This window comes from Saccharomycopsis crataegensis, assembly GCF_037102585.1.
Source record: "Saccharomycopsis crataegensis DNA, jcf7180000000084, whole genome shotgun sequence".
Taxonomy (NCBI): domain Eukaryota; kingdom Fungi; phylum Ascomycota; class Saccharomycetes; order Ascoideales; family Saccharomycopsidaceae; genus Saccharomycopsis; species Saccharomycopsis crataegensis.
The window spans coordinates 2552206-2578523 of NW_027043829.1; the positions used below are offsets into that span (position 1 = coordinate 2552206).

General features: G+C 38.2%; 11 protein-coding genes across 11 annotated transcripts; 6 read left to right on the forward strand and 5 right to left on the reverse strand. All coding sequences in view use genetic code 12, as the record gives it.

Annotated features, from left to right (window-relative positions):
* Window positions 1-94: 94 nt before the first annotated feature.
* POP4 (RNase P/RNase MRP complex subunit) lies at window positions 95-1285 on the forward strand (the record flags this gene model as incomplete). Its single annotated transcript, XM_064997727.1, has 1 exon — window positions 95-1285. One exon carries the CDS (start codon window positions 95-97, stop codon window positions 1283-1285), a length of 1191 nt encoding a protein of 396 aa, XP_064853799.1.
* A 574-nt stretch (window positions 1286-1859) lies between these two features.
* STE7 (mitogen-activated protein kinase kinase STE7) lies at window positions 1860-3359 on the reverse strand (the record flags this gene model as incomplete). The annotated part of the gene is made up of 1 exon (XM_064997728.1): window positions 1860-3359. The coding sequence occupies one exon, from the start codon at window positions 3357-3359 to the stop codon at window positions 1860-1862; it is 1500 nt and encodes a 499-aa protein (XP_064853800.1).
* Window positions 3360-3907: 548 nt separating this feature from the next.
* On the forward strand, window positions 3908-5200 carry ARG7 (glutamate N-acetyltransferase; the record flags this gene model as incomplete). Its single annotated transcript, XM_064997729.1, has 1 exon — window positions 3908-5200. The coding sequence occupies one exon, from the start codon at window positions 3908-3910 to the stop codon at window positions 5198-5200; it is 1293 nt and encodes a 430-aa protein (XP_064853801.1).
* A 250-nt stretch (window positions 5201-5450) lies between these two features.
* BET4 (Rab geranylgeranyltransferase BET4) lies at window positions 5451-6690 on the forward strand (the record flags this gene model as incomplete). Its single annotated transcript, XM_064997730.1, has 3 exons — window positions 5451-5453; window positions 5538-5648; window positions 5734-6690. The coding sequence occupies 3 exons, from the start codon at window positions 5451-5453 to the stop codon at window positions 6688-6690; spliced, it is 1071 nt and encodes a 356-aa protein (XP_064853802.1).
* Window positions 6691-8280: 1590 nt separating this feature from the next.
* Window positions 8281-11664, reverse strand: DASC09_041320 (RNA helicase; the record flags this gene model as incomplete). The annotated part of the gene is made up of 1 exon (XM_064997731.1): window positions 8281-11664. One exon carries the CDS (start codon window positions 11662-11664, stop codon window positions 8281-8283), a length of 3384 nt encoding a protein of 1127 aa, XP_064853803.1.
* Window positions 11665-12823: 1159 nt separating this feature from the next.
* Window positions 12824-14842, forward strand: QDR3 (Qdr3p; the record flags this gene model as incomplete). The annotated part of the gene is made up of 1 exon (XM_064997732.1): window positions 12824-14842. The coding sequence occupies one exon, from the start codon at window positions 12824-12826 to the stop codon at window positions 14840-14842; it is 2019 nt and encodes a 672-aa protein (XP_064853804.1).
* Window positions 14843-15065: 223 nt separating this feature from the next.
* DASC09_041340 (putative short-chain dehydrogenase/reductase) lies at window positions 15066-15944 on the reverse strand (the record flags this gene model as incomplete). The annotated part of the gene is made up of 1 exon (XM_064997733.1): window positions 15066-15944. The coding sequence occupies one exon, from the start codon at window positions 15942-15944 to the stop codon at window positions 15066-15068; it is 879 nt and encodes a 292-aa protein (XP_064853805.1).
* Window positions 15945-16354: 410 nt separating this feature from the next.
* DASC09_041350 (Vrp1 protein) lies at window positions 16355-18610 on the forward strand (the record flags this gene model as incomplete). Its single annotated transcript, XM_064997734.1, has 1 exon — window positions 16355-18610. The coding sequence occupies one exon, from the start codon at window positions 16355-16357 to the stop codon at window positions 18608-18610; it is 2256 nt and encodes a 751-aa protein (XP_064853806.1).
* Window positions 18611-19336: 726 nt separating this feature from the next.
* Window positions 19337-21841, reverse strand: DASC09_041360 (uncharacterized protein; the record flags this gene model as incomplete). The annotated part of the gene is made up of 1 exon (XM_064997735.1): window positions 19337-21841. The coding sequence occupies one exon, from the start codon at window positions 21839-21841 to the stop codon at window positions 19337-19339; it is 2505 nt and encodes an 834-aa protein (XP_064853807.1).
* A 1171-nt stretch (window positions 21842-23012) lies between these two features.
* Window positions 23013-23648, forward strand: DASC09_041370 (uncharacterized protein; the record flags this gene model as incomplete). Its single annotated transcript, XM_064997736.1, has 1 exon — window positions 23013-23648. One exon carries the CDS (start codon window positions 23013-23015, stop codon window positions 23646-23648), a length of 636 nt encoding a protein of 211 aa, XP_064853808.1.
* A 1020-nt stretch (window positions 23649-24668) lies between these two features.
* DPC25 (Dpc25p) lies at window positions 24669-25340 on the reverse strand (the record flags this gene model as incomplete). Its single annotated transcript, XM_064997737.1, has 1 exon — window positions 24669-25340. One exon carries the CDS (start codon window positions 25338-25340, stop codon window positions 24669-24671), a length of 672 nt encoding a protein of 223 aa, XP_064853809.1.
* Between the last annotated feature and the right edge of the window lie 978 nt (window positions 25341-26318).

Sequence of the window (26318 nt, forward strand, 5' to 3'; positions counted from 1 at the left end):
CAAGGGTTTCATATCTTTTAAGGTTTCGTTTTTGTTTAGTATTCCGGGGGAATTTTTGAGTATACCAATTTTCTTGAAGTTGCGTTAGTGGATCATGGAAAGACAATTATTAGCAAGATCAAGATTCTTCAATAGTTCTGTGGATCTAGATGAACTACTACAAGCCCGGTACTCGAGATCTGGATCTCAGAAAAGTTATATGGTGCTTAAGCCAACAGGATCGGGGTTTGAAGAATCTGAAAAATCGCTACTACACGGTCTTGAATCCCAAGAAAATGTTGATAACGACGGTGGCAAATCAAAGAGGCTTAAAAACATCCCTAGCAATAAGGTTGGGAGACTAGATCCAAACGTTGATTGGGAAAAAAGGGTGAATAAATATAACAAGACAAAGGCTAAAAAATTAAAAAAGATTGCAAAGACTGAGAAAAAGCAGAGTAAACATATTGACTCAAAACGTATACCCAAAGACGTAATAAGAAGATTTGACTCGATAAATGACAAAAAGAATAAGAAGACCACAAGATTGGTATTCCGCAGTTACGTTAAGGACACTATTTCAAACCAGCGAAAAGCTATTTCCAAACTAAACAACTGTCATGAGCAGCTTACTAGTAACCAAGAAATCAAGGAAGCTATGGATAAATGGATCAAGGTGTTTGGTATCCCGCAATATGACGACTATACATCGCTCAACGAACTTTGGACCGGTTACATTCAAGACTTGCTTTTTCCGAACCCAAAAGCACCTTTAGCTGCACAACAAATACTTCCAAAACTTTCATCGGCAGAACTCATAGGGGCCATAGTTAGAGTGACGGACTCCAAAGAAGTTGGATTGAAGAATCTCCTTGGGATCGTGTTGTATGAATACAAAAATTTTTTTGTGATTTTGGTGCCCAATGGATTGAAGGTGGGGGATAATGTTTCTATTGGCCAACAAAACGAATTATTGACGAAATATCAAACCGGTGAGTTTATTTCAGAGGATGGGAAAACCTCTCTATTTACAAATAAGGAGCTAGTGGGTGGGATCAAAATGATTGAGAAAAAGACATGTATTTTTAAGATCATTGTTCCATTTAAGGATAAAGTGGTGTCCAAAAATGAAAGCGTGTCGAGCAATGAGGGCGATAGTGAGTTGAAAATGTCAAAGGATTATAATTTGCTCGAGTTCTTGATTATCGGGCCTAGGTTTAACTTCAAATCGGTGGATAGATCTAATAAGAAATTGAAGGGGAGAAATGCTGATGATCTTGTCGATCTCTTGGGTGCAAAAAATTAAGCGATAAAAGAATTTATGAATGTACCATGATATGCTTTGAATTTGGGAAAATGGATACTGAAACTAAATACCTGCTACTTGACACTTAAACGCAACCATCAGATTCACTATTTCTGTGAAATGGCTTGTAACAGCATAAGTTCTAATAAATATCAAATGCTATAGAATTCATAAAAAAAAACTCTACTTTGTAAAAGAGGGAAGAAGAGAAACAATAAATGAGAAACCAGAAGAAAAATTAACGATATCACCAAGGAAATGAAAGAGTTTTCGTAAGAAAGGGTTATGCAAAGCTCAAGAAATCACCAGTTTTCTTAATTAATTTTTAGATGCAATGTTTGGTTGTTTTTTTTTTTTTTTTTTCTTTTCTCGGAGCTTATAACGATGACAAGGATGCAATGTTCACCATTTATCATTTGTTTCTATCTTCCAGTGAAAACCCATATCTATTAGATTGTATATATGTCCTATCGCAACCACGAATGTAATAAAAAAAATAAAAATGAACAGCAAACTAAGGATGAACGGCATTTGCGTAAAACAATCAAAATTCCCAGTAGAGCTACCCCAGATTTCAGTTTTTCTTCATCTTCTTAACGTTTTTACACCACTCCTTGATATCAGACTTCAAGTCCTTACTTCCTTCAGGGGTAATATCTTTCTTGTATACCAAAATGAAAATATCTTTCAACAATTCAGTAGGAGAGGGACGCTGCGATTCTTCTTTAATAAGGCACTCGTCCACAAAGTTGGAAAACCTTTCAGAGAATGGGTAATATGGTTTGCTTTTTCTCATTGATATTTCATTGGATTCGCTATTAGCAGCTAAGGCACTTGAACATGAATTTCCATTCATATCTTGTTGAGATGGGTACAACCGACGTTCAGGAATAGATTTTGGATCGATGTTATTGGCTGCGAAATATTTTTCATTGAAGTCACGCAAGCTTGGAGGTGGTTCATTAACAATACGTTGTAATAAATCAAGGATACCAGCTGGGGCAATGTTTTCATTATCACCAAAAGGGAAAAAACCAGTGGCCAACTCGACCAACATCAATCCTAAAGACCAAATATCTCCCTTGATTGTGTATTTAGCTCCGAGAATTCTCTCTGGTGACATGTAAGTGGATGTCCCAACAAAAGTGTCGGCGACAGAACCAATTAATTCACGAGACACCCCGAAATCACAAAGTTTCAAAGTACCCTTAGAATTGAGTAGGACGTTTGAAGGTTTGATATCTCTGTGAATAATCTTATGCTGTGTATAAAGATACTTGAGACCATTGAGAACAGAATAGGCCACATGATTGATGAAGAATTCTGGAAATGGTCCACTGATCTTTAATACCTTATCGAGAGACCCAATATCCATATATTCCATGCATATGATGACATTTCCTTCCTGAAGAAACGAGCCATAGAATTCAATGATATATTTTGATTTACACTCATTCATGATCTTGAGTTCTCGGGCGATCTGCCGCTTGACATCTTGGTTATTTTCGATGTGGATAGTCTTCTTGGCCATGGTCTTTTTTGACGGTGTGTGAATAACTTTAAGAACAGAACCTGAGTTACCTGCACCCAAATCCTCGAGCCTGAGCAAATCACTTTCCTTGAAATCGTTCAAACAGAAGCCATCATTACCAGCAAGGCTGCCATCGGGAGTTATTGAAGAAGTGGTTATCTTCGTGGTTATTATTTGTGGTTTGGTGGCGCCAGTGTATTCGGAGTCCTGCTTCAAATCAAGTTTATTCATAGCCGCTTCCAAAGTAGTTGATGTAACTGTATCTATTGGGGTACTAGAAGTGGTGACTTGTTGGATAGATTTTCTCTTGTGATTGGAAATTGGAATTGCTAGAGATAGACCATCTTTCGAAGGGCCGCTATTGTCATTACCCCCTAAACTCAATCCTCTGAGATTCTTTCTTTTAAGGGTCTTTACCAGTAGATGTCCTGTTTGCGACACATTATTATGATTATTTATGGTAGAGCTATCAGTTGAAAGGTTGAGGGTGGGTAAGTTTTTTCTTCCAGGGTTATTTCTAAGAGACTTTGTCTGGAAGCTCATTATTATATGGATGATGAAGGCCAACAAAAAATAATGTCAGAGAAGAATTGAAGGTAAAGATAACGCAATTAGAGGCTGTAAGTGGGAAATGAATGGATACCCAAAAGTTCTAAAACGAAACAACGTCCTCGAGGAATTATGGAAGGCTATAAGAAGTTGCAAATAGACAATAATTTCTGCACCGCTGTTCTTCATTTCACCCAAAAATAGATCCCAATTTTTGTCGGTAGCGGTGTTACCCTGCGGAGACATTCTAGTAACATACGGCCAGGATTGGGGTTTCTGGCGATTTCTCGGTGGAATGTTCAGGGATCATCTGGGATAATCATCACGAGAATCCCAGTCCTGTTTATTCATATCACTGCGATAACTTTGATAATCACAGAAGCGTCCCGTATTGACTTCTTCACTTTAACAAAGACCCATGACATTGGTCCCTTGGTATATCGGGTGTAGCACCCCTGATGACTCTTCTTCTTTTATATAAATTCACTGCGAGATATTTCAGCTCGAACAGCACCATAAGAAGGACCAGTAGACTAGTAGCCATGAAATCCTGTATCAAGCACTTCATCCGTTACAATTCCACTTCTTCAAAGTGGACTAGATTCGTGCCTACCACTGGTACCTATCCTGAGGGCTTCAAGGTTGCCTCGATTCATTGTGGGATAAAAAAGAATAATAGCCAAGATTTGGCTTTGCTTGTTTCTGAAAAACCAGCAAATGCTGCTGCCGTCTTCACTACTAATCAGTTTCAAGCTGCTCCTGTTCATATCTCTAGAAAGAACTTGCAAGTTAGTGAGGGAAAGATCCAAGCAGTGATCATCAATTCCGGATGTGCTAATGCCATCACTGGAGAACAGGGTCTTAAGGACGCCCAAACAATGACAGACGAGGTCGATTCTATCCTCGGCAACAATAAAGCCAGCACTCTTGTAATGTCAACTGGGGTGATTGGTCAATTGCTCCCAATTGACAAGATCACTGCCGGTATCAAAAAGATCTTTGGTGAGCTAGATGCTTCTCATGACTCCTGGTTACGTTATGCCAAAGGTATCATGACCACTGATACTTTCCCTAAACTTGTTTCAAGAAAATTCACCATTGGTGGCAAGTCTTATTCTGTGGCAGGTGTTTCCAAAGGTGCTGGGATGATTTCTCCAAACATGGCTACCTTATTGGGGGCAATTGTCACTGATGCTCCAGTTTCTTCTAGTGCTCTCAAATCAATTCTTCAATATTCTGTCAACAGATCATACAATTGTGTTTCTGTCGATGGTGATATGTCAACTAACGACACCATTGCTGCGCTTGCCAATGGTGAAGGTGCTCCAATTACTGAAGAGTCTCCAGAATTCGAAGTTATCAAACAAGAATTTTCTGAGGTGGCCAAAGACCTTGCCAAACTTTTGGTGAGAGATGGTGAAGGTGCAACAAAGTTTGTAACCTTGAATGTTAACAACTGTACATCTTATGAAATGGCGCACAAGATTGCTGCAACTATCTCGAACTCTCCTTTGGTGAAAACTGCTTTATTTGGTAAAGACGCTAACTGGGGTAGAATCTTGGCTGCCATTGGCTACACTGACTTTGGCGCGCCAACCAAGCTCGATCTAACCAAGATTTCTCTTTCATTTGTTCCAACTGACGGTTCAGAAACTTTAAAGTTACTCGTTAATGGTGAACCTCAACTAGTCAATGAAGAAAGAGCTTCAGAAATCTTGGAAGCCGAGGACTTGGAAATTGTGGTAGACATTGGATTGGGTAACGAAAGCTGTCAATATTGGACTTGTGACTTGTCTCATGACTACGTCACTATCAACGGTGATTACAGATCTTAAACTCCTGTTTTGTACAAACAATTAATATAGTAAACAAATGTGCTTAGTTTCAATATCTTGTAGTTTTCAATATTCATGTTAATTATATAATCATGCTGTGAGAGAGATAGAGAGAGCGGTCTTTTTTGTGGTTCCTTTAGTACTTTTTGTGCACTCATCATCATCATAAAACAGCCAAAGATCCGAAACGATGTACAAATCAAATCGATCTCATGGATAAATCATATCTTCATATTCTGAGAGATTTGAAATGGTATGTGCAATATAATCTACATTTATAACATTCCTGGTTGAAATTTCTATCCTCCCCATTGAGATACTAACAAACTCGCGTTAGCACGGTGTTAAACGCCAAAAGTATGATGCTGAGTTGAGAAAACGAAAGTTGGCAAAGGATGTAGCAAAAATTGAAAATTACAGAGGCTTGACAAATCAGTTTTTCATAAAGGTAAGTATTTATTGATTCTGTTTCAGTTTTCAAGGTTTATATTTAATGGCAAAGTCTCAAACCAACCTTACTAATACTATGCTAGCGCGATTCCAACGACCATAGCCTTGAAACTTTCAAACTCACTTCCACCATACTCAATATCAATCCTGAATTTTATACAGTATGGAACTATCGTCGTGAAATACTTTTGGGGACTCTCATTCCAAATAGCCAATCTGTGAACGATCTCTTTGACACTGAATTGAATTTCACAATGGCACAACTTAAAAAAGTTCCCAAATGTTATTGGGTCTGGACCCATCGTCAGTGGTGTTTAGAAACCAATCCTTATTCCAATTTTACCAAGGAGATTTTTATCGTAAACAAGCTTCTTGAGCTTGATTCTCGTAATTTTCATGGTTGGCATTATAGACGGTATGTGATTGGGCTACTAGAAAAACAGACTGGTAAATCACAATCATTGAAGGAGTTCCAATATACCACAAAGCTAATCAACAAAAATTTTTCAAATTATTCAGCGTTGCACAACAGAACCAAGCTTATTGAAAAGATTTTCCTGGAAAAAACTACCATCGAAGCTGATAACGAAGAAGACCAAAAAAATTTGGAATTGTTCCGGACAAAGAAGCATTTCTTGGAGAAAGAAATTAATTATTTCAAAAACGCCATTTATACCGATCCTGACGATCAATCAGTCTGGCTTTATTTGAATTGGCTACTCACCTCCGATTTTTTCAGTCTGGGTATTGATGCTAAAGAATTTGTGGACCTTCTTGTTTTACAAATTAATGAGATCGATGAGCTTAACGAACTTGAAAAAGAAGATAATAATGGAATTGACAATAAATGGTGCTTGAAAGTGAAATCCTCCATTGAATTAGCATTGGTGAACAAATTCAGTATAGAGAAAATGGTAAATAATGAAGGTCAAGAAATTACTTTGAAAGAAGATATTCTTAAAGCAATTGAGTTATTGAAAATTGCCGACCCAAAAAGAATCAACAGGTACATTGAGATTCAAAAGAATATTGGTTTATAGAATATGCTGCATAAATTTGAAAATTTTATTATCAACTTTTTCTTGTTCTTGAGTTGTAAAATCCTTGTATATCCAATTTTTATGATTTTTTATCCACAAAATTAGGAAGTGAGAAACTCTATCAGTGCAACTAAGCATGGTCCCAACAATTACGAATCAATCAAGTGACTTTGAAGTTTCTCGAATAAGGATTATTGGCGAAGAATAGAAAAAAATAGAAGATATAATATTAAGTCGCAGACGCTTTAATGAACTTTATCAATTAAAAAAAATTAATATATTGTATTTAGCATATTCCATAATTAGTTAACAATAAATGTAACTTAGTTGAGGTAAGAACAAAAAAATGGTCCCTGGCGGGATCGAACCGCCGATCTTGGCGTAACAATGCTTTGCAAGCTGTTATTAGCACCACGCCTTAACCAACTGGGCCAAGGGACCTCGTTGAAATCTTCCCTGTAATAAGAGAGGCAGCTCTTTTCTTTTCATAAAGTTACCCGGCCTCAAATTCATTTATTTATGTTTTGCAACATTTTCAATCATTATTTCACCATTATATCTTTTTTTTCCCAAAGATGTTATTAATAATTATTTATATAGACCTTATAGTTGTAGCAATATTTCTGAATTTTATTTTTATTGTTTATTTTTACCATTTATTGGCCCTAATTACGTTCATTCTTTGTAGCGATACTCTGGAAAGCCAAATGACTTTGTTATTTCTGAATAAAACTATAAATTTCTTGTTCAAATAATCCCCATCTTTTTTACAGGTCTTGAAAGATACCAATATTGCTGTATGTTCTCACGCTATTTATCAATGATTGCATAGTATCTGTATTATTGATAATATCTTATTCGATATCCTAAAAGGTTAAGCATGCCCATTTTTTCAAGATGTCCTTAGTATTTTCAGTGGAAACTACATATTTCATTAATGTAGATATTATACAATTCATGGTTATAAATTGCTACTAGAAAAATCATATCATATTCTAAAATGGCAAGACTTAATAATTTGATGCTTGTTTTTCAGTTACTGGTATGTTTTGACAGTGATGAGGTATTCACCTTAGATACTTATTCCTATTTGAAACATTGATATCAATTTCTGGGATATTCTTTAGATGTTGGGTTCAGCTTTGTGGGTTTTAAGTACGCATGAGGAATCATACGCTTTAATGTACCATTCATTACAGAATATGAGGAATAACGGTGACTTAGACATAATTAGTACCAAGTAGAGCAAATGTTCCTGCTATCCAGAATAAATTCAAGGGATTGCTTTAAGAAGAAAGGAGGAAATAAATACACACATCCCTCACTTCTTGTATGATGCGATATGCACAATCTTCAACTAAGGCATAAAATAAATATGATTACACTTGCTACTCACTCTAACGATTTTCTAAAAACTAATCTGATCTATCTTATAATCACCAGTAACTTGGACACATTGAACAAAAATGGTGGGATGTTTTACAGAGTTAATATTTGCATCTTTTTACAGTTATATCTCCTCTTAAAAAAGTAAACAAACAAATCTCATTGCATTGGTAAGCTATAGAAAAATAAATAAATAAAGATAATTCAATATTCAAACTTATCCCCTCTATGAATGAAATCCTGCTCTTCGAGACTGGTCAAATAATCATTCCAATTATCATCGCCCTTCTTCAAGCATTGGAAATCACCAACCAAAACCAACCCATATCTCGCTCTGGTTAACGCCACATTCATTCTTCTCTGATCTCTGACAAACCCAACAGTGCCTTGCTCATTGGACCTAACACAAGAGAAAACAATAAAATCCTTTTCTCTACCTTGGAAAGCGTCAATTGAAGCAATCATCATACCCGAAACTTTGTTCACAGTGATATTTTTGCCATCAGAGAAAATATCGTCTTTATCCACTTCTTGTTCAATTTCCTCATTATGGGGATTCAACAATTCATCTCCTTGGATCCATTCAGACAATACATCTCTTTGGGCCCTGTACGGAGTAATCACACCAATCTCGTCCTTTGGAACGTTCTTTTCAAGCACAAGAGTTCTCAACACTTCAAGCACTCTCATGGCTTCCCCAGTGTTTTGATAAGAATAACCAGCAGATTTTTGGAAACGTTGAATACCTCTTTGCTTCTGGTGGTTTCTCACAGTGCTTTCTGGAGCCTTACCTTCCGTGTCCCAGAGCAAAAGTGGTTTTGCAATTCCTTCCTTGGTACGGGCCTCCACAGTAAGACCATCACTAAGCAAATCATTATAGAATCTTTTTCTTGGGAAAGCAGAAATGTATGGGTGCATACGGTATTGAACATTCAACATATGGGCGTCTCTGTAAGTTCCATTCTTAATGACTCTTTCAAATAATGAAAGCTCAAGATTACTAACCTTAGAAAAAGAACTCAATTGGTTTTGATCACCAACAAAAACAAATTTCTTTACTCCAGGCATCGATAATGGAATGAGAGTGGTTGGCTCCGAAGATTGTGTAGCTTCATCCATAATAATAACTGGCATTTTGGCAACGCTCTTAAGTTGGGCACAGCCAGCCACCACAGTGGTAGTGAAAATCACCTTGGAGTTAGCAACAAGTTTCTCAGAAGCTCTAGCTTGACTGGAAACAAGTTTCTTGAATTGGTTTTGTGAAACATGCAGACCATATCCAGTTCTTAAAGCCTTTTTCACAGCTTTCATGTCATCAGAGATAATTTGGTCAGTTTTATAATGAAGGGTAATTTTACCCAACAAATGGTCCTCCGGATATTCCTTCTCTTTCTCAGCAGAAACAATACGCAACAAAGAATTTCCATACTTGTCGAGTAATTTCTCGGCAATATTATCAATCGCAATATTGGAAGCAGCCACCACAAGGATCGGGAAAGTATGGTAGTTTTCAAGAAGCTGAAGGATGATTTCCACAATAGTAGAGGTTTTACCCGTACCTGGAGGACCTTGTAAAACTGTGATGGAATTATTTAAAGTCGATTGAATGGCTTTCTTTTGAGAATCATTGAACTCTTTAGTGTAGTTAACATGGTTGGCAAATTTGATTTGCTTTATTGGTGTCTTCCCTAAGACCATTTTTATGAATTCAGGATTATTTAAATTGGACATTGCAAACATAATTCTCGTGGCGGTGGCACTACATGGCAAGATATTTAAGTTGGAAAAATCTTTCAAATAGGTTGGCAAAGGTTCATTACTCCATGGGTAAAGTTTAATATTCAATATGATAATCTTCTCATTATAATTCTTAGATTTCTTGACCGTATTCCCATCAACATAACCATACCAAAGCTTATCAAGCCCATCGTTCAAAATAAAGCCTTGATTCATACTAAAAGGAGACTTTCTAACCGCCTGCATCTTCTTACTAAGTCTGGTATCCATTTCTTCTTTATAACTGAAAACAGGAGAGTAGCCACGATTTGGGTCTTTTGTCCACCACTCAATATAAAACTTCTCAATCGGATTGTTTTCGTATAATTCTTCCAAATAAAGGGAGTAACACATTTCTCGGAAATATTCATCCATAGAATCATAGCTGAGATTGGTGGATTTTTTAGAAACATAGTCAACGAGCGCTTCAAGATTTGTAGAAATAGATTCTGGGTTAATGATTGTGTCATCTTTACTAAAGTCTTTCCTACTATTCTTTTTTGGCTTGTCTTTACTTTTGTCATTTGATTTGGTGGTTTTTGAATCGTTCCCATTTTTTTGCTTCCCAGTCTTTACACTCTTTTTACCAAACTTCCCAGATTGATCTTTTTCTGATTTTTCGATCGCTTTATCATTAGATTTAGCATTCTTTGGCTTATCATTTTTTGGTTTAGAGCTCTTTGATTTGTCAATTAAAAGCTTATCATCTTTTGGATCAGTATCTTTTGGTTTACCATCCTTTACGCCTTGTTTAGATTGTTTTGCTTGCTTATCAGCCTTAGATTTTGATTCCTTCTTTTCAGAATCACTTTTCACACTTTTTCCAGTTTTCTGACCATCACCATTTCCAGCTTCGGACTTTTCTGTCTCAGTATTGGCAGCAAGTTTCTTTGGTTTCTTGTTTGGTTTACTGTTTTTAGGTTTCGGGTCATTCTTGACACTGTTTTTGGCGCCTTTCAGTTTTCCGCTGCTTGACTTCAGGTTAGAATTTGGAGCGCTTGAATCACCTGTATTGATGATGATATTATCAGGAATTTTCAGGGAAACGATCCTATTCTCTTTAATGATTTCCATTGGATTACTATCATTGGTCTTCCTACCAGTATCATTACTATTTCTAGCACCACCGTCATTTCTGAAACTTGCTCTTGAGCCACCCCTAGAATTGTCCTTAGCACCACCTCTTCCCCTTCCGCGCCCCCTTCCCCTCCCTCTCCCTCTTCCCCTTCCTCTGCCACCACCTCTTCTCCCTCCTCTACCACCAGCCCCTCTTCCAACCTTTCTACGTCTTCCACGACCTTTGAAAGAGCCCTTCTTCACATTTTTTTCTCTGGGTATTCCTAAAAATTCGTATAAAAACCCTTCATCTTCTTCACTGATGAATTTTAATCCCGAAATATCATCGTAGCCACTTTTACAAGCGTTACAGACAATGTAATCATTTGCTAATGGGTATTCCTTGTTGTTCAGGATCACAAAGTTTAAATTTTCGTCACTGCCACAATCAAAACACTCCATATCACGGACTTTGACATACTGGGGATATTTCTTAAGGATAGAGCCGTTGGCCATGGTATGTTGAATGACAGGCTTATCTTGTTCCTTGCTGAAACACAGCTCACAAAACATCGACATATCCGATCCCCCATACCTCACAATTATGAGCTGATGAATATTGGTATCATGACACTGTTCACAATCAAGGGTTTCCAGCCTATACAATAGAGACTTGTGACGGGTTTGGGAGATATGCTTCAGCATTTCTGCCTCATTGAGAACGACTTGACATGTTTGACAAGTAAATTCTGGCATATTTGATGAGAAAAATTCCTAATATTGAATTGTGTCTATTTTGAATGGAAGAAACAATACAAATTATGACAGAAAACAACGCTGCTCAGAATAATTAAACAAGAGAAGTCAAAATAAGACACATCGAAGCTGCCAATGCTTCCTATTTTTTTTTCAACAAAATCAAATCATCATGATCGGGGATCAAAACCCATGATGTGATGTTATGCATTGATATGTAAAAATGATGTGACCATACCAGAGGCATGTCAATTTTTTACAATATACAATATATTATACAACGACAAAGATCGAAAAATTACAATAAATCCCGTTAGCTCAGTATCTAAATACATCCTAGGTGCACTTAGAAACCACATGGGATAGGGGTGACGGGTTCTTCCATCTTTCTCAGACTAAAAAAAGTCTGCTTTTTCTCACTCAAAGTTACTTTGTTTTAAGTTGTGGATGAAGCTCTCACCCAGGGACCTGATTCTTACTAGAAGCTACTTTGTTTTCACTGAAAGTTAGGTGGTTATCACCGATTGACGCGTCTTAAAATTTTAACCGGCATGCTTTTGTTTCAAAGGTTATAAATCTCTTATCCAAAAGATGTCAAGAATAATTTGGAATACCAGAAATTCACTCTGCTAGTAAGAGATTCATTCCAGTGGGATGGTCCAAGACAGCGAAGAGCTCGGTTCAAAACCTGGGTTATCTGTGTGAAGACTGTACAATAAGAATGCACTTCATCTTAAAAGCCCAAGAAGTGATGAAAACAGAAAGGACGTGCAACACGTATTTGACATGAGAAAAAAAAGGGTCAATTATATACAACATATACAACAAGAAAGTGCTCACACGCGGATTTTAAATATGTTTAAACTCCGACCACAGCAGTGGAAAATCTCCGTGGCAGGGTGACCTCCCCTACCACCTCCAAAAAACTGTGCACACCAACAATAGGAAGCATGCTTCCGGAAGTGCAGAAAAAGGGAATTCTTTCTTTTACTTGGAAAGTTAAGCTCCATTTTTTGGTTAAACAATCTGTCGCACAGGGAACAGCCTTACTTTTGCCTTTTAGGGAGTATCGAATGCCGGTAATTTGGAGTTTGACATAAAGAATCACCCCATAACTGGAACCTTCAATAATATTTCTATCATAATCTGCTAGTTAACCATGTCAAAAGATCAATCCGGTGCCGATTCCATTTCCTCCTCAGTGCGTGATGTTGGCCAAAATCAACCAAAGCCATTAGAACCCAGATTGTCCCAGGAAGATGAAGAACAAGCCAAGAATGCCAATACTCTTAAAAGGGAGCGACTTGCCAAGACTTTGAGCTCTACCTCCATTTCGCAGATCGTGCCAAAGGATGAACGTAGGGGCCTTCTATCAAGCATGTGTTTAATACCCGAGTATCAAGATGCTCGTAACTATCCTGACAGAATGAAAAAATCATTGGTATTGATCATCGCGACCGCTGCGGTTATTGGTCCCATGGGGACTTCCATCATTTTCCCCGTCATTGATGATCTTACTGATGTGCTTCACACCAACACCAAAATCGTCAATGTATCTGTGGGTATTTATCTTTTATCCATGGGGATCTTCCCAATTTGGTGGTCCTCCATTAGTGAACGTATTGGTCGTCGAACGGTATACATTATCTCTTTCTCGTTCCTTTTCTGCTTTTGCATTGGTGCGGCATTGACCCCCAACATCGAAGCATTCATTGTATTTCGAATGCTCATGGGAGCCTCGTCTTCTAGTGTGCAGAGCATCGGCTCTGGTGGTATCAATGATTTATACAGAAGCCAAGAATTGGGGAAGGCCATGAGTTTGTTTTATTTGGGTACTTTGGTGGCACCTTTCATCAGTCCAATTATTGGTGGTGCTATCGGTAGTAAATGGGGATTTCGTGGAACTTGTTGGTTCATGGTAATATTTGCCGGGTGCTTGTGGTTTCTTATAGTATTATGTTTACCAGAAACTCTTAGAAGACAAGAAAGTGCCGAAGCAATTGCCAAGTACCTTAGTCAGCTTAATGAAGATACCAAAAGATTTAATCAAGAGCAACAAGGTCAAGTGGATGATGAACGCAAAATCCAAAACTCTACTCCTATTAGTGATATAAATCATAATAATAATATAGATAATATTAATAAAGATGGGGATAATAATAATAATGAGAAAGATCCCGATGAAACTAGTTCTGAAGATACACCCCAATTCTTTGATGCAGATGACGTGAGAAGTATTGCTACAAACCTTTCCCGGAATAATATAGATGAAATCAGAGAAGCGATTTCCAGAGTTTCTTCTCATCCAGCAGTAGCAGCTGAAGGTTTGCCCCTATCAAGAATCAATACAGTGGATAGAGTGCAGGCTGCACAGCTTGAAAGAACGAATTTGGAAAAAGTAGTAACTGAGCTCTCAAAATTGAAATCTAACAGCTCTGTTCAGCCCTCAGGCTGGCCACATTATCGCCATATCCTCTATATTTATCTAATTAAGCCCACAAAATCTGTGGTGTTTTTACGCTACCCACCGGTGCTTCTCATGCTTATTTACTCGGCTATTTCATTTATGTGCCTTTACTTTGTCAACATTAGTATCACATACCAATATTCTAGAGCACCATACAACTTCTCCACCATAATTGTCGGGCTTTGTTATATTCCGAACTCTACAAGCTACATTCTCACTTCACTTTTCAGTGGAAGATGGATCGACAAGCTTTTACAAAACTTTGAAAAAAAACATGGGTTTTTGTCTCCAGAGGCTAGAATATCCTGGAATTGTTATATTGCTGCCATCATTCTCCCACTATCGTTGCTCATATCGGGTTGGTGTTGGGATAAGAAGACGTTTTGGATCATTCCTATGGTGGGTACTTTTATTTGGGGTGCCGGCAGTTTGTTAGTGATTAATACTACGGTGACTTATGTCGTGGATTCTTTACCAGGAAGAGGGGCCACAGGTGTGGCATTGAACAATTTATTAAGACAGCTTTTGGCGACTCTTGCATGTTTTGTTCAGGAACCATTAACTGTGGCACTAGGTCCTGGTGTATTATACTCGATCCTTGCGGGGATTTTGTTTGTGTCTGGCAGTACGTTATTAATTGTCAAGCGTTATAGCTCTCAATGGAGGGAGAATTACGATTTGCAAAAGTTGTACGATATCGTTGATTCATAGTTTGTTTTTCATATTCACAATATAAAGAAATATTACAATACTTAACTTTTCAAAGTAGAACTAAATTGAACATTATACACAGGGTTACCTCGTTAATCCTTGAGCAAATAAATTAACACATGGGTTTGAAAAGGACCGAACAAAAAAGATGATAAAAGCAATACAATTATGAAAAGCAGTCAGCACGCTGGTTCACCTCAAATATTTATACTGCAAAAATTGATCAAAATAAATTCTTGCTAATGAGCAAGTCCTCAGATGCCTTAATATACTTAGAGGCATATTCTGGAGTGAATCCCTTTGATGGATAAAGTGACTCACCATTTTTGTTAAAAATTCCACCATTAAGCCCTTCTAACTCCTTAGCAATTAACAATGGAGAAATACCCAGTGCATATTGTTCAGGGGTATGAGTGAACCATCCAATTAAACCTTCCATGATTTTGGATGTCCAAGAGCCTTCACCAAAAAGATTATTCCTAATGTTTGTCTTCACTAGACCAGGGTTTAATCCGTAGAAATGAACATTCTTGTACTTTGAAACACTGTCGTAGACTAAGGCTTCGTTACCAGCAACAGTATTCATGTGAGTCTTCATGGAACCATAACTCTTTTCAGAATTGAGGTCATCAATGTTCCCCAATTGGTTGCTACCTGGGTAGGCCATGATGAAGACTCTTGGAATGAATCCATAAAAATTCTCCTTTGAGTGCATTCTTGGAACAAGCTCAGGAACCATGACCATGCGATTCAAGAAACTTACTGCCATATCACGTTCCAAGCCTTCACTGGTCTCTTGTCTCTTTGAGGCAGCAAAGATCCCCGTTGTGAATACAAGAATATGTGTTGAGGAAACATCCAATTCTCGAGCAACCTTTCGAGATTCATTAATAGAGCTCAAATCAGCCCTAACAAACTTGATATTTTTTTGTTTTTCGTCTCTAAAAGTTTGGCCGACAACCGTAACATTTGCCCCAGCATCAGCAAAAGATCTGCTAATGGCTCTACCTAGACCGCCAGTACCTCCTACCACGGTGATGTTAAGATCGCCGAGGTTGGCTAATTTCTTCGGGATCCAGGAAAAAGTTTTATCAATTCTCATTATTATTAATCATTTGACAATAATCGAAATTTGGTTTTTCTGGTGTTTTTTCAGGAAATCTGTTATTTATATAGGTTGCTGGCAGATTACTAATGACCTGCAGCAAACTTTGACGGGAAGATAGAGCTACTCCCCGTACCCACCCTTTAACGCCACTTTCAACTATTTACAATCTGTCAAGCTCAGAATCTTCTATTTTTACATGCTATTTAATAACAGACTGCTTGCCATCGACTATTCTTGATGTGATTGATGTGTGTGTGTATGTGCCCTTCCGTAACAAAGTGACGGATCAATATCAGCCAGGGTAACTTTTATTTCACGTTCTCTCAGAAAAACAGCCATCATCAAACAATTTGTGCTGCTGTGGTGTTACGCTCTTGTTGTCAAAAGGAAGCATCTCACGCACAATGAGTTTCTTCAAGAAGCACTCGAAATCACACAATCCTCCGCTGAATGGAGCAACTTCTGCTCCTCCTCCTCCGCCGCCGCCTCCACCACCTCCAAGTGGAGCAGCAGCTCCACCACCACCACCACCACCGCCTCCACCTGCAATGGGTGGTGCGCTATCAGGATCATCATCGAAAAAGGCTTCATCGAAGCCATCAGGAGGCGGAGGTGCTCTTCCTTTCTTAGAGCAGATCAATGCTAGAAGAAGAGAAGATTTCGTGGTTGAGAAAGTCGATAAAAACTTTAGTGCTGCCGGATCCACAGGTTCGCAGGCTGGATCTTCATCTCTGTCAGCTCCTAAAGTACCAATGTCAGCTCCTAAAGTTCCCAGTGCCCCACCATTGCATAAGTTCGCTCCCAAATCACCTGGAAACTTTGCTCCCCCAGTACCAATGCCAGGAATGATGATGCCAGCAGCTCCGAAACTTCCAAACGCTGCTCCTCCTCCGATGCATTCAGCCCCACCTCTTCCTACAATGGGAGCTCCTCCAGCACCACCATTACCTACACTGAATGCTCCTCCACCAGCACCACCTCTTCCTACACTGAGTGCTCCTCCAGCACCACCATTACCTACAATAGGAGCTCCTCCACCAGCACCACCATTGCCTACACTGGGAGCTCCTCCACCAGCACCACCGCTACCTGTGATGGGTGGACCCCCACCACCAGCACCACCGCTACCTATGATGGGTGGACCCCCACCACCAGCACCACCATTGCCAGCTTCAGGGGGTCCTGCAAATTCTCTGGCACCACCACCACCGCCACCTCCGGCAGGATTATTTGGTGCCCCAATGAAATCTGCTAACTCAAACAAACCTTCAAATGCTCCTTCACCAGCTTCAGGAGGAGCTCTACCATTCCTTGAACAGATCAATGCTAGAAGAAGAAACGATTTTGTGGTTGGTGGATTCGAAAATAACTCTAGTGCAGCTAGACCGGAACCCGTCAAAGCTGAACCACGGAAAACTAATGCGTCACGCCCCCAACCGGCTTCACCAGCTGCCGGAGGAGGTCTTCCATTCCTTGAACAGATCAATGCCAGAAGAAGAAATGATTTTGTGGTTGATAAGGTCGACAATACCTTTAGTGCTGCTGACACCGTCGGATCAGAAACCATCAAGGCCGAACCCATCAAAGCTGAACCACCGAAACAGAGTGCACCATCTCCCAAACCACCTCTTGATGCTCAATTTCCATTTTTGGCAGATATTGCTAACCGAAGAAACAATCTCGGGAAATCTAAGAAACCAATCTCAGCGTCGCCCGCTTTATCAGGTGCTCCAGCAATTCCAGTTGCACATTCTCCTCAATTACCAAAAGTTAATGCAGCATCCCCTCCAGCACCTAATCTTCCAGGAGGATTTGGGTCTATTCCAAAGACTAGACCAACAAAGACAACAGGACCACATTCACCTGCAGTAGCCCCGCCACCGATTCCATCATTCAGCGCCCCTCCATTACCAAACACATCAAGCCCATCAATTCCACAAGCAAAGGCCCCACAATTACCTAAAAACACTAGTTCTCACAATGCACCTTCTTTACCAACGGTTTCTAGTCCTCCAATCCCATCCTTCAGTGCTCCTCCATTACCTAATGTTTCATCTCCACCAATTCCAGTGAATAAGGCTCCAGAGCTACCTAAAATGGCTAGCCCATCTATTCCAGCGTTTAGCGCTCCCCCACTTCCTAAGGCTGCCAGCCCATCAATTCCAGCGGCCCCAAGTTTTTCGATCCCAACTAATTCATTACCAGTCCCACAATTGAGAAATAACAATAGCAGTGGTAGCGATATTTCTCCATCTTCTTCATTTTCTAACCTTTCCGATAGTGGTTATGAAACACCAGAGAAACATGCACCACCACCACCGCCGGTGGCTCAAGCACCATCGACCACCGTTCCAGCTGCCAATAAAAAGTTTGGACGTATCTCGGCATTTGGACGTTCAAATGAACATTCATCACTTTTCGCTTCGGATTCTAGTACCGATGGAAATGGATCAGGCAAGTTTATGGATTCATCGATTTATACTATTGGACAAACGAATGGGAATTTCAACCAAACCGAAAAAATCACTATCAATGATTCTAGATTCAAGTTTGCGAATTCCAGAGATATTCCTAAACCTCGGAAATTCAGTAATAAGGAGAAGTTATATCCTAGCGGGAGGGGTACTTCTGTGCCTTTAAATTTGAGTTGGTATACGTAAACACAAAATAAATAAATTCAATAATATGGCAAAAAATGAAGTCTCTGAACATTTTAGCAATTAATAAATAATGATGATGGAACCTTAAGAATGTTTCTTGTGCTGTAAGATGCTTGATTGGTTTCCTATACGAATGAATCATCTAATGAATGAAATTATATTATAATGTAATATGAAATAACGTAATATGAAATCGTAAGAATTGATAATATGAAATAGTAATAACTAACATAAAATAGTAACGACCAACATAAAACACCAACTAAAATGAAGTGATAATAATCAATATGAAATCGTAAATAATAATATGAATGTCTTTTGTGAATATATATATATATATATTTTTAGTAAAAAACCGTAATTAATATCAAATGTCTTTTGTGTGAATATATTTTTTTTCAGTGAAAAATCGCATTAATTCCATAATACGATTTCAGAAATCATTTTATCTCCCACTTCAAAAAAGAAAGAAAGCAAGAAAAAAGGTCAAACAAATAATACCAATAAGAACAATCCGAAGTAACAACCAGTACCACCAGTAGAAGTGAATAGACCAAAAACAGAATGCTGGATATCTCAACTAACACGAACATCAAAAAAAAAAAAAAATCAAAATAATAACCCAGGAGAATTAAAAGAAAAAGCGTTGAAAAAAAAACACCGGAAAGAAAATGAACATACCAAAAAAAAAAAGAAACAAGAAACAAGAAAAGATTTAATGATAGTCTAATCAACATCATCTTCTTCTTTCCAAGGTAACAACATTCTTCCTTCTGTATGGTTCCCCAATAACAATTTCATTATTGGCTGTTCTTCCAAGCTTTGAAGGTGCAAATACTGGTCACCCATACCGTTCAGGATCCCATGGACTTTCATTAACGATTTCAATTTCTCATAATCGGATTCCAGAAGAGATATTTCTTCATCCTCTTCATAGTCATTGGAGTTCAAGTCACCATGATCATAGATATCAGAAGAGGTTAAAATATTGATGGAAAGATCATTAGAGTAACTTGGAGAACCTCCATTTTCATCATCCATGATACTACTGCTTTCTTCCAAAATCACATCATCCAAAATATTTTCCTTCTTGTGGATCTCACCATCATCATCGGGAATCGCCAATTCGAAACCATCATTGTCAATAGTCTGGCTAATAATATTCTCTCCATGGTAAATCACGGAGTCATCCACTGGGACTGCTGATGATTCGAAAGAAATTTCACTTTTAAGACTCATCATATCTTCCGTGGTACCTTCCTCCTTTTCTTGAATTGGTTCATGTAGGTCATTGCCAAAAACTTCTTTGTTCAAGAAAATTCGTCTATTGAATTTACTAGTTTGCAAATTCTTCAAATCAATCAGGGCATTCAAGCTCACATTTCCCACATCTTCGTCGACATTATACATCTTTGCACTGCTTATAGATCCAGCATCAGAACCATGATTATTAGGCATAATTTCCAAATCTTCAAGATCAGAATTTTTGCGCGAGTGCTTGGAGATCTTCAATGGTTTCAAGTTGAGAACAATACTTTCATCAGCTTCTTGATTGCATTCATCCACAACACCATCAGAAGCAGTGTCATGTCTCATCACTCCAATGATAGTGTTTCTCTTCTTTTTATCATCCCTTAAAGAGTAATTAGAATCAATGTTATTGGAAATGATTCTGCTGATCCGGTTGTTTTTCTTGAAGTACCGGAAATTCGAAGTTTTGGATCGTGTGAGTGGTTGATTATGGGAATAGCTACTACTATGCTCACTATTTATCGACTCCGTAGCGCTCATTGAGGAAGCCCGTAACATGTTTTTCTTCATCAAAACCTTCTTATTCTTGGTGATCAAATTATTGATGTCCTTAATGGAGCTGCGATTCCAGAGTTTGGTTAAAAGATTATCAGATCCTTCTTGAGAACTTTTATGTTTGGCGTCATTATCACTTTGATCATTTTTAGACGAATTGATAAAGTCCTTGATGGCAGCGTTTCTTTCGCACACATCAGTTAATGGATCCGATGGTTGCTGCAATTCAATTTGATGGTTGAATTTAGACAATTCAGATTGCAAATTATCATTATCAATGATCAATTGGTTGATAAAGAAGAATAATTGTTGATTTTCTTGTTTCGCGCTATTCAACTCGAATTTGACATCGGTCAAGACATTATTTTGGGATTTATACTGCTTCTCAAGGTTTTTGAATTCAGTACTGATGTTGCTGTATTCGGTAGAGTTGAATGAGCTGATTTCTTTATCAAGAGTATTTGACATTTCTTTATTTTCCTCGGATTTATGGTTCAATTTGACCTCACTGGAATAACTTCCATGATTTGATTCAGCTTCCAAATGGAAAGAAAAGTTTGATTGGATATCATTGTGATTATTGTTGTTGAATATTTGGTGGAAAGAAATATTTTCATTAAGATCTGTAAATTGTTTTGTCGCCTCTTCCAATTCTGCTTTTAAAGACTCAATGGTTTCCAAATAACTCTCTTTCTCTTGAGTTAACTTTTCTAATTCGATCATCAAATTATCCTTGAACAGTAACTCGATTGAACTTTTGTTGGTAAGTGAATTGATTTGCATATGTAAACAATCGATCTGTGCTCTAATGGCGTTATTTTCTTCTAACAAGCCATCGATATCGTTGGTAAGGTTATTTTGACTATGAACTGATTCAGGTCTAGTAATTTCGATGCCATTTCTTGCAAGCAATTTTTGCAATGCACTGATTTTTGATTCGTAAGATTGTTTTTCTTCGAGCCAAATCTTGTAATCATTTTCAAAAAATGTCAATTCATCATTGATGTTTTTCTTGTAGTTGTTCAACAATTCTTGGGTGGTTTTGATTTGTTTCTGTTGACTGAGGATGATTTTCTCTTTTGATAGCAAATTAACTTCCAATAATTCCCGTTCATTATTCAATTGAGATGATTTCACAAGCTCTTGGCGGTACAATTTTTCTAATTTTGCGATATCTGCTTCAAGAGAGACTTCCAAGTTTTGTGGAGTTTTCACCACGAGCAGTTGACGGTAATTTGATCCGTCATTTTCATCTTGATTCGACGACGACGATGAGGAAGCGATGGTTTTCGAAGATGATTTTTTAACTCTGAACGTCTTAAATCGCATGGTGTTTGTGTCTATTTCTTGTAAAGGGTTTGGGCTGGCGATACTACAATTACCGATAGTGATGGTATCTGTTGTTGATTCGGTGTCATTTTGCATTTTATGGCAAAGGAGTGAGGAGGGGCAGTATTTATGGTAATTGGTGGTTGTTCCATGGAACGACGATGCCTAAGGGCATAAACATGATTTTGTTTTTGTTTTTGTTTACCAAAAAGGACTCGGAGGAAGGGGGCTGCATAACCGATGATGTGATTGATCTCTTAGTTAATCGATTTTACAGTAGAAAAGGAAGAAAGAGATGGCGATGGTGAGGGAGATAGAAGTTAATGAAGCACGACGGAGGAGTGTACAATAATAGAACTAGAAATAGCTAGGTGCTCTCTATCCTTTATGATCTGTAGTGCAATCCCGCGGTGTTCGGTAGCAGGAACTCCCCCACCGATCCAATGATATAAATCTCGGATGTGTACGTACCACTATAATGATCTTTTGGCGAGAATTCTCAATTTTCTTTTACACAGAGTTATAAAAAATGTATACTTATGGTGAATCTAAAAATGACGTGATAGCTGATTAAGTTGATAAGAGAATATTCTAATGGAATATATGGGGAAACACTCAATCACAAAAAAAAAGTGAGAGAGAAAAAAGTGGCCGAATTAACATATAACCGACCCAGGTCTTCCGTCGGCCTATGCAGAAGTAGACCCTATCTTCTAATGCTTGAAACGCTCGAGCATATAAGAGGATCAAGTATATAATAGGATGTTAGAAAGATAAATTGCCTTGTAGGGAGCTTCAATTTTATTTACCCCAATTGTAATTCACCAGCGATACGAACATACCTGGGACACCAAAAGTGCTTCACGAAATTTACATTCAGCAAGGGGTTCTTTAAGCAAAAGAATATTTTTTTTTTTTTTCGAATATATATTCTTTCAATTGTGACTGGCAATTATTGGAGCTATCATCATCATACTCTCCAACTAATATCAAAGATAAACAGACACACACGCAAGCACAATAACAAGGAATATGGTACCACCTCCACGGTTGCCAGGATGACAAGTTAGGGGCACGTCGCGACCCTTTTAGGACGCTTGCGCACATTGTGGTTGGCTGGTTGTTTGTTTGTTTGGGGATCCACCCTAATTAGGAGAGTTCAAATTTTTCAAAATATATTCTTCATCATCTACTCCCGATTGCCTAACAACTGACTCTCCCAATAACTGTGATTCGACAAACAAATAAATCCAATACTCAACACAAAATGCAATTCAAACAATTGGCCCTCGCTTCCCTTGTCTCCTCTTTGGCTGCTGCTGACTACACCATCACCGCTCCAGACACCACTTTTACCATTTCCCAACCAACCAGTTTGACCTATACTTCTGGGGAGTACGTCATCATCGACACTTTCTACGGTTCTGGTTCCGTCCTCTACGACGAAAGTGCCCCAACCTCTTCATCTTCTTCCTCCTCATCTGCTTCTTCTTCTTCTTCTTCTAGCGTCGAAAGCTCTTCCTCCGAGGCCACCACTGTCACCAAGACCGAACACACCACCGCCAAGACCACTGAAAAGACTACCGAAAAGACCACTGAAGTCAAGACCACCTCTACTTTCTCTAGCTCTAAAAGCAATACCAACACCACCACCACCGCTTCCTCGAGCTCTGGTTCTTTTGCTGCTACCATCATTGAACACGCTAGTGACTCTATCTCCACTTACACCACTTCCGTCACCACCGTCACTGCTTCTGGTTTGGCCACCATTGTTGTCACCAACGGTACCAACAACTCTCAAATTACCGCTGGCTCCACCAAGACCGAATCAGGTGCTGCTTCCGCTTTGAAGGTTTCCGGTTTCCTCGCCGCTATTGTCTTACCAGCTCTTGCTATGATCTAAGTGGAGATGAATTAATGAATAATCAAGCCAATATGACGAAATCTATAATGAGGACTTTGTTATTTGGGTGTTGACTTATATATTTTTTTTTTTACAGAAAAATTAAAAATAATAAAAAAAAAAAAAGGAAGAATCACTTACCTTCTTCTTCCCAGTGCTTATAGATTGTCTTGAATTTTCAATATTCCTGCATTGACTTGCACATGTCTCATTTTTACCCATTCTTCCATCTACTGTTTAATGCTTCCCTAATATTCTCTTTTTGTCAATACCCGTTGTCTGAGCTTTTGTTCTTCCATAAAACTAATATCTAATACAATAGACTTTCTTAGAACCTTTGTGATTTTGTGAATTACTTCTCTTTCTGCTGGGACTTTGTAATCTTTTTTTTTTTTTTTTTTTTTCAAAATATCAAGAAATAACCAAAGAGAAATGTGTATATTTATAATTTATGATTTTTCCAGGTCATCGCCCCCATATTCTATTTGTCTTGTTAATTCGTGGGGATTGAATGTGCCTGTTTCTATTTATTGTTTGTGCAAATGACAAGAAAGAAAAGACAACGAAAAAAGGAGAATAAAGAAATAAAGAAATGAACTATGAGTGAATTATGAATGAATATAGTGAAATACCAGTTGTGAGAGTGTTTTTTTTTTTTTTACCACTTCCTATTTAATGGTATGCTTCTTTGAATATTATTTTGTGATGCTTAATGCGTTTCCCTATGTTTCATTTTTCTAACAATGCCATCAATTGCAAACATTTCACTTGAAATAATGATCCATACTTTCTCCATTGATGAAAGCTCATCACTGAGAGAATAGCAAAATAAACAGAGAAGGTTTTCAGCTTTATAATTATAATGACTTCTTCCCAATTCGCAGCGCGACGAAAAACTAGGAGTTCATAATGATAATGATATGGGATTATGATACATTTCTTTTGCTGATATACATCAGAGAACACATAGGACAATCAGCTGTTCTTTCTAATGACATGGCTTTTATGGGGGGAGATTTTCTATTGATGTGACTCTTGACCTTTTTTTTTCAAATTTTTTTCAAAATCCGCAAATACACTCATGCTAACACTTTCCCATCTTTTGGTTTCTTGATTCATCGGCTTCCCTTTGACTTCCTCGGGTAAATTCTCTGGAGCTAGCCATTTCACCGGAGGATCGTATTTTGCTGGCCATACTCCTCCTTGTTGCTTCAATTTCTCTGCCGCCAATTTCCGCTGGTGGTTGTAGTTCTTCATATCATCATTATACAACTCCCATACACAATTGATGCATCCACTCATACAACAATTATCAGGCTCAGTCGGTGGAGAAGGGATTGGGACGCCTGCAATATGGAAAGGTTTGGAAGTGGTTTCGACATTAGAGTACCGACTCGATGATTTAACGGCTTTTTCTCCGGCAAGACGCCCACCAAAGATGTTCATGATATTGTTTGAAGGGGTATCTGAGGCATTACCTTCAAAAACAAACCCCGAAGTGGCGGATTTGACTGGTGGTTTGGTGGTAGCATTATCACTACTACTGATATTGTTATTAGGAGATGGAGGAGTGGAATTGGAGCTGGGGCTTTGTTGTTTTATGGATCTGGAACGTGATGCTAGATCGTAAAATTTATATATGGATTGCGTTGCCGCTGTTGCTTTTGTGTGGATACTATGTTTCACTAGCATTGCTTGTGGGTGGATAGATATGATCCATACTAAGCTACTAGTAGCAATAAGAAAAAAAATTGGGTTCCAAACTGAGTTATTGAGGGGGGATCTTTGTGAATAGGCACATGACTGTTCACATGACCATGAAAAAAAAGTTATTAGAGGAGAAAAAAGAAATTCAAAACATAACAATAGAGAAATATAGGGGGACCGATTATAAAATTGACAATAATTTTGAGGGGAAGAGGTTTAACGAGATAATTATGGAGATCTTTTATCGCTATATTTATCAGTGCGACAACTGTGTATCTATGTGGGAATGCTAAAGATATTAATTGATTGACAGAATATAATAATAACGCCGATCAATTAAGTTTCTTATCGCAGAGACAAAGCTACCAGCTGCGAAAATTACTCGATCCGGATATCTTCCATGGTCAAATCTCTGGAAAAGCCCGGAATTCCTATCTTGATCATAGATTGTTGTTTGAGTGCTGAGTGTTATCACAGTTATTAGTAAAAAAAAAACCAATGTTCACATTGATATGGTACTATCAAATATTACAGTGATACTTTCCACCTTTGTGAAAGAACAAATTTGATTATCACCTAGGGGAAATGGGCCTCCAATAACATATATTTCCACATATCATAACAAAACTCCCACTACATCATAAAGCTGGTTTTCTGGTACACCCCCTGAATATCCCGACGGGGGGTTGACTTATGCTAGTGCAAGCTTGTGTATGCCACAATCAACAGAGGTATCACCTTGTAGCCGTACGGACGTTTTTGGCCTTATCAAAAAATGTTATTTTTTTTCGTGCGTTACTTTTTCTGCATGAAAAAGCAAAATAGCAGAAAAAAAATTTTTTTTATGCATTGAGACGTGCATACGGGGATATCATCAGTAGAACCAACCAAAGGAAGGCCAGTATAAATATATTCGCATTTCTCTTGGTGGCTGGGAATGCTTTGACGATAAACCCCTTTCTT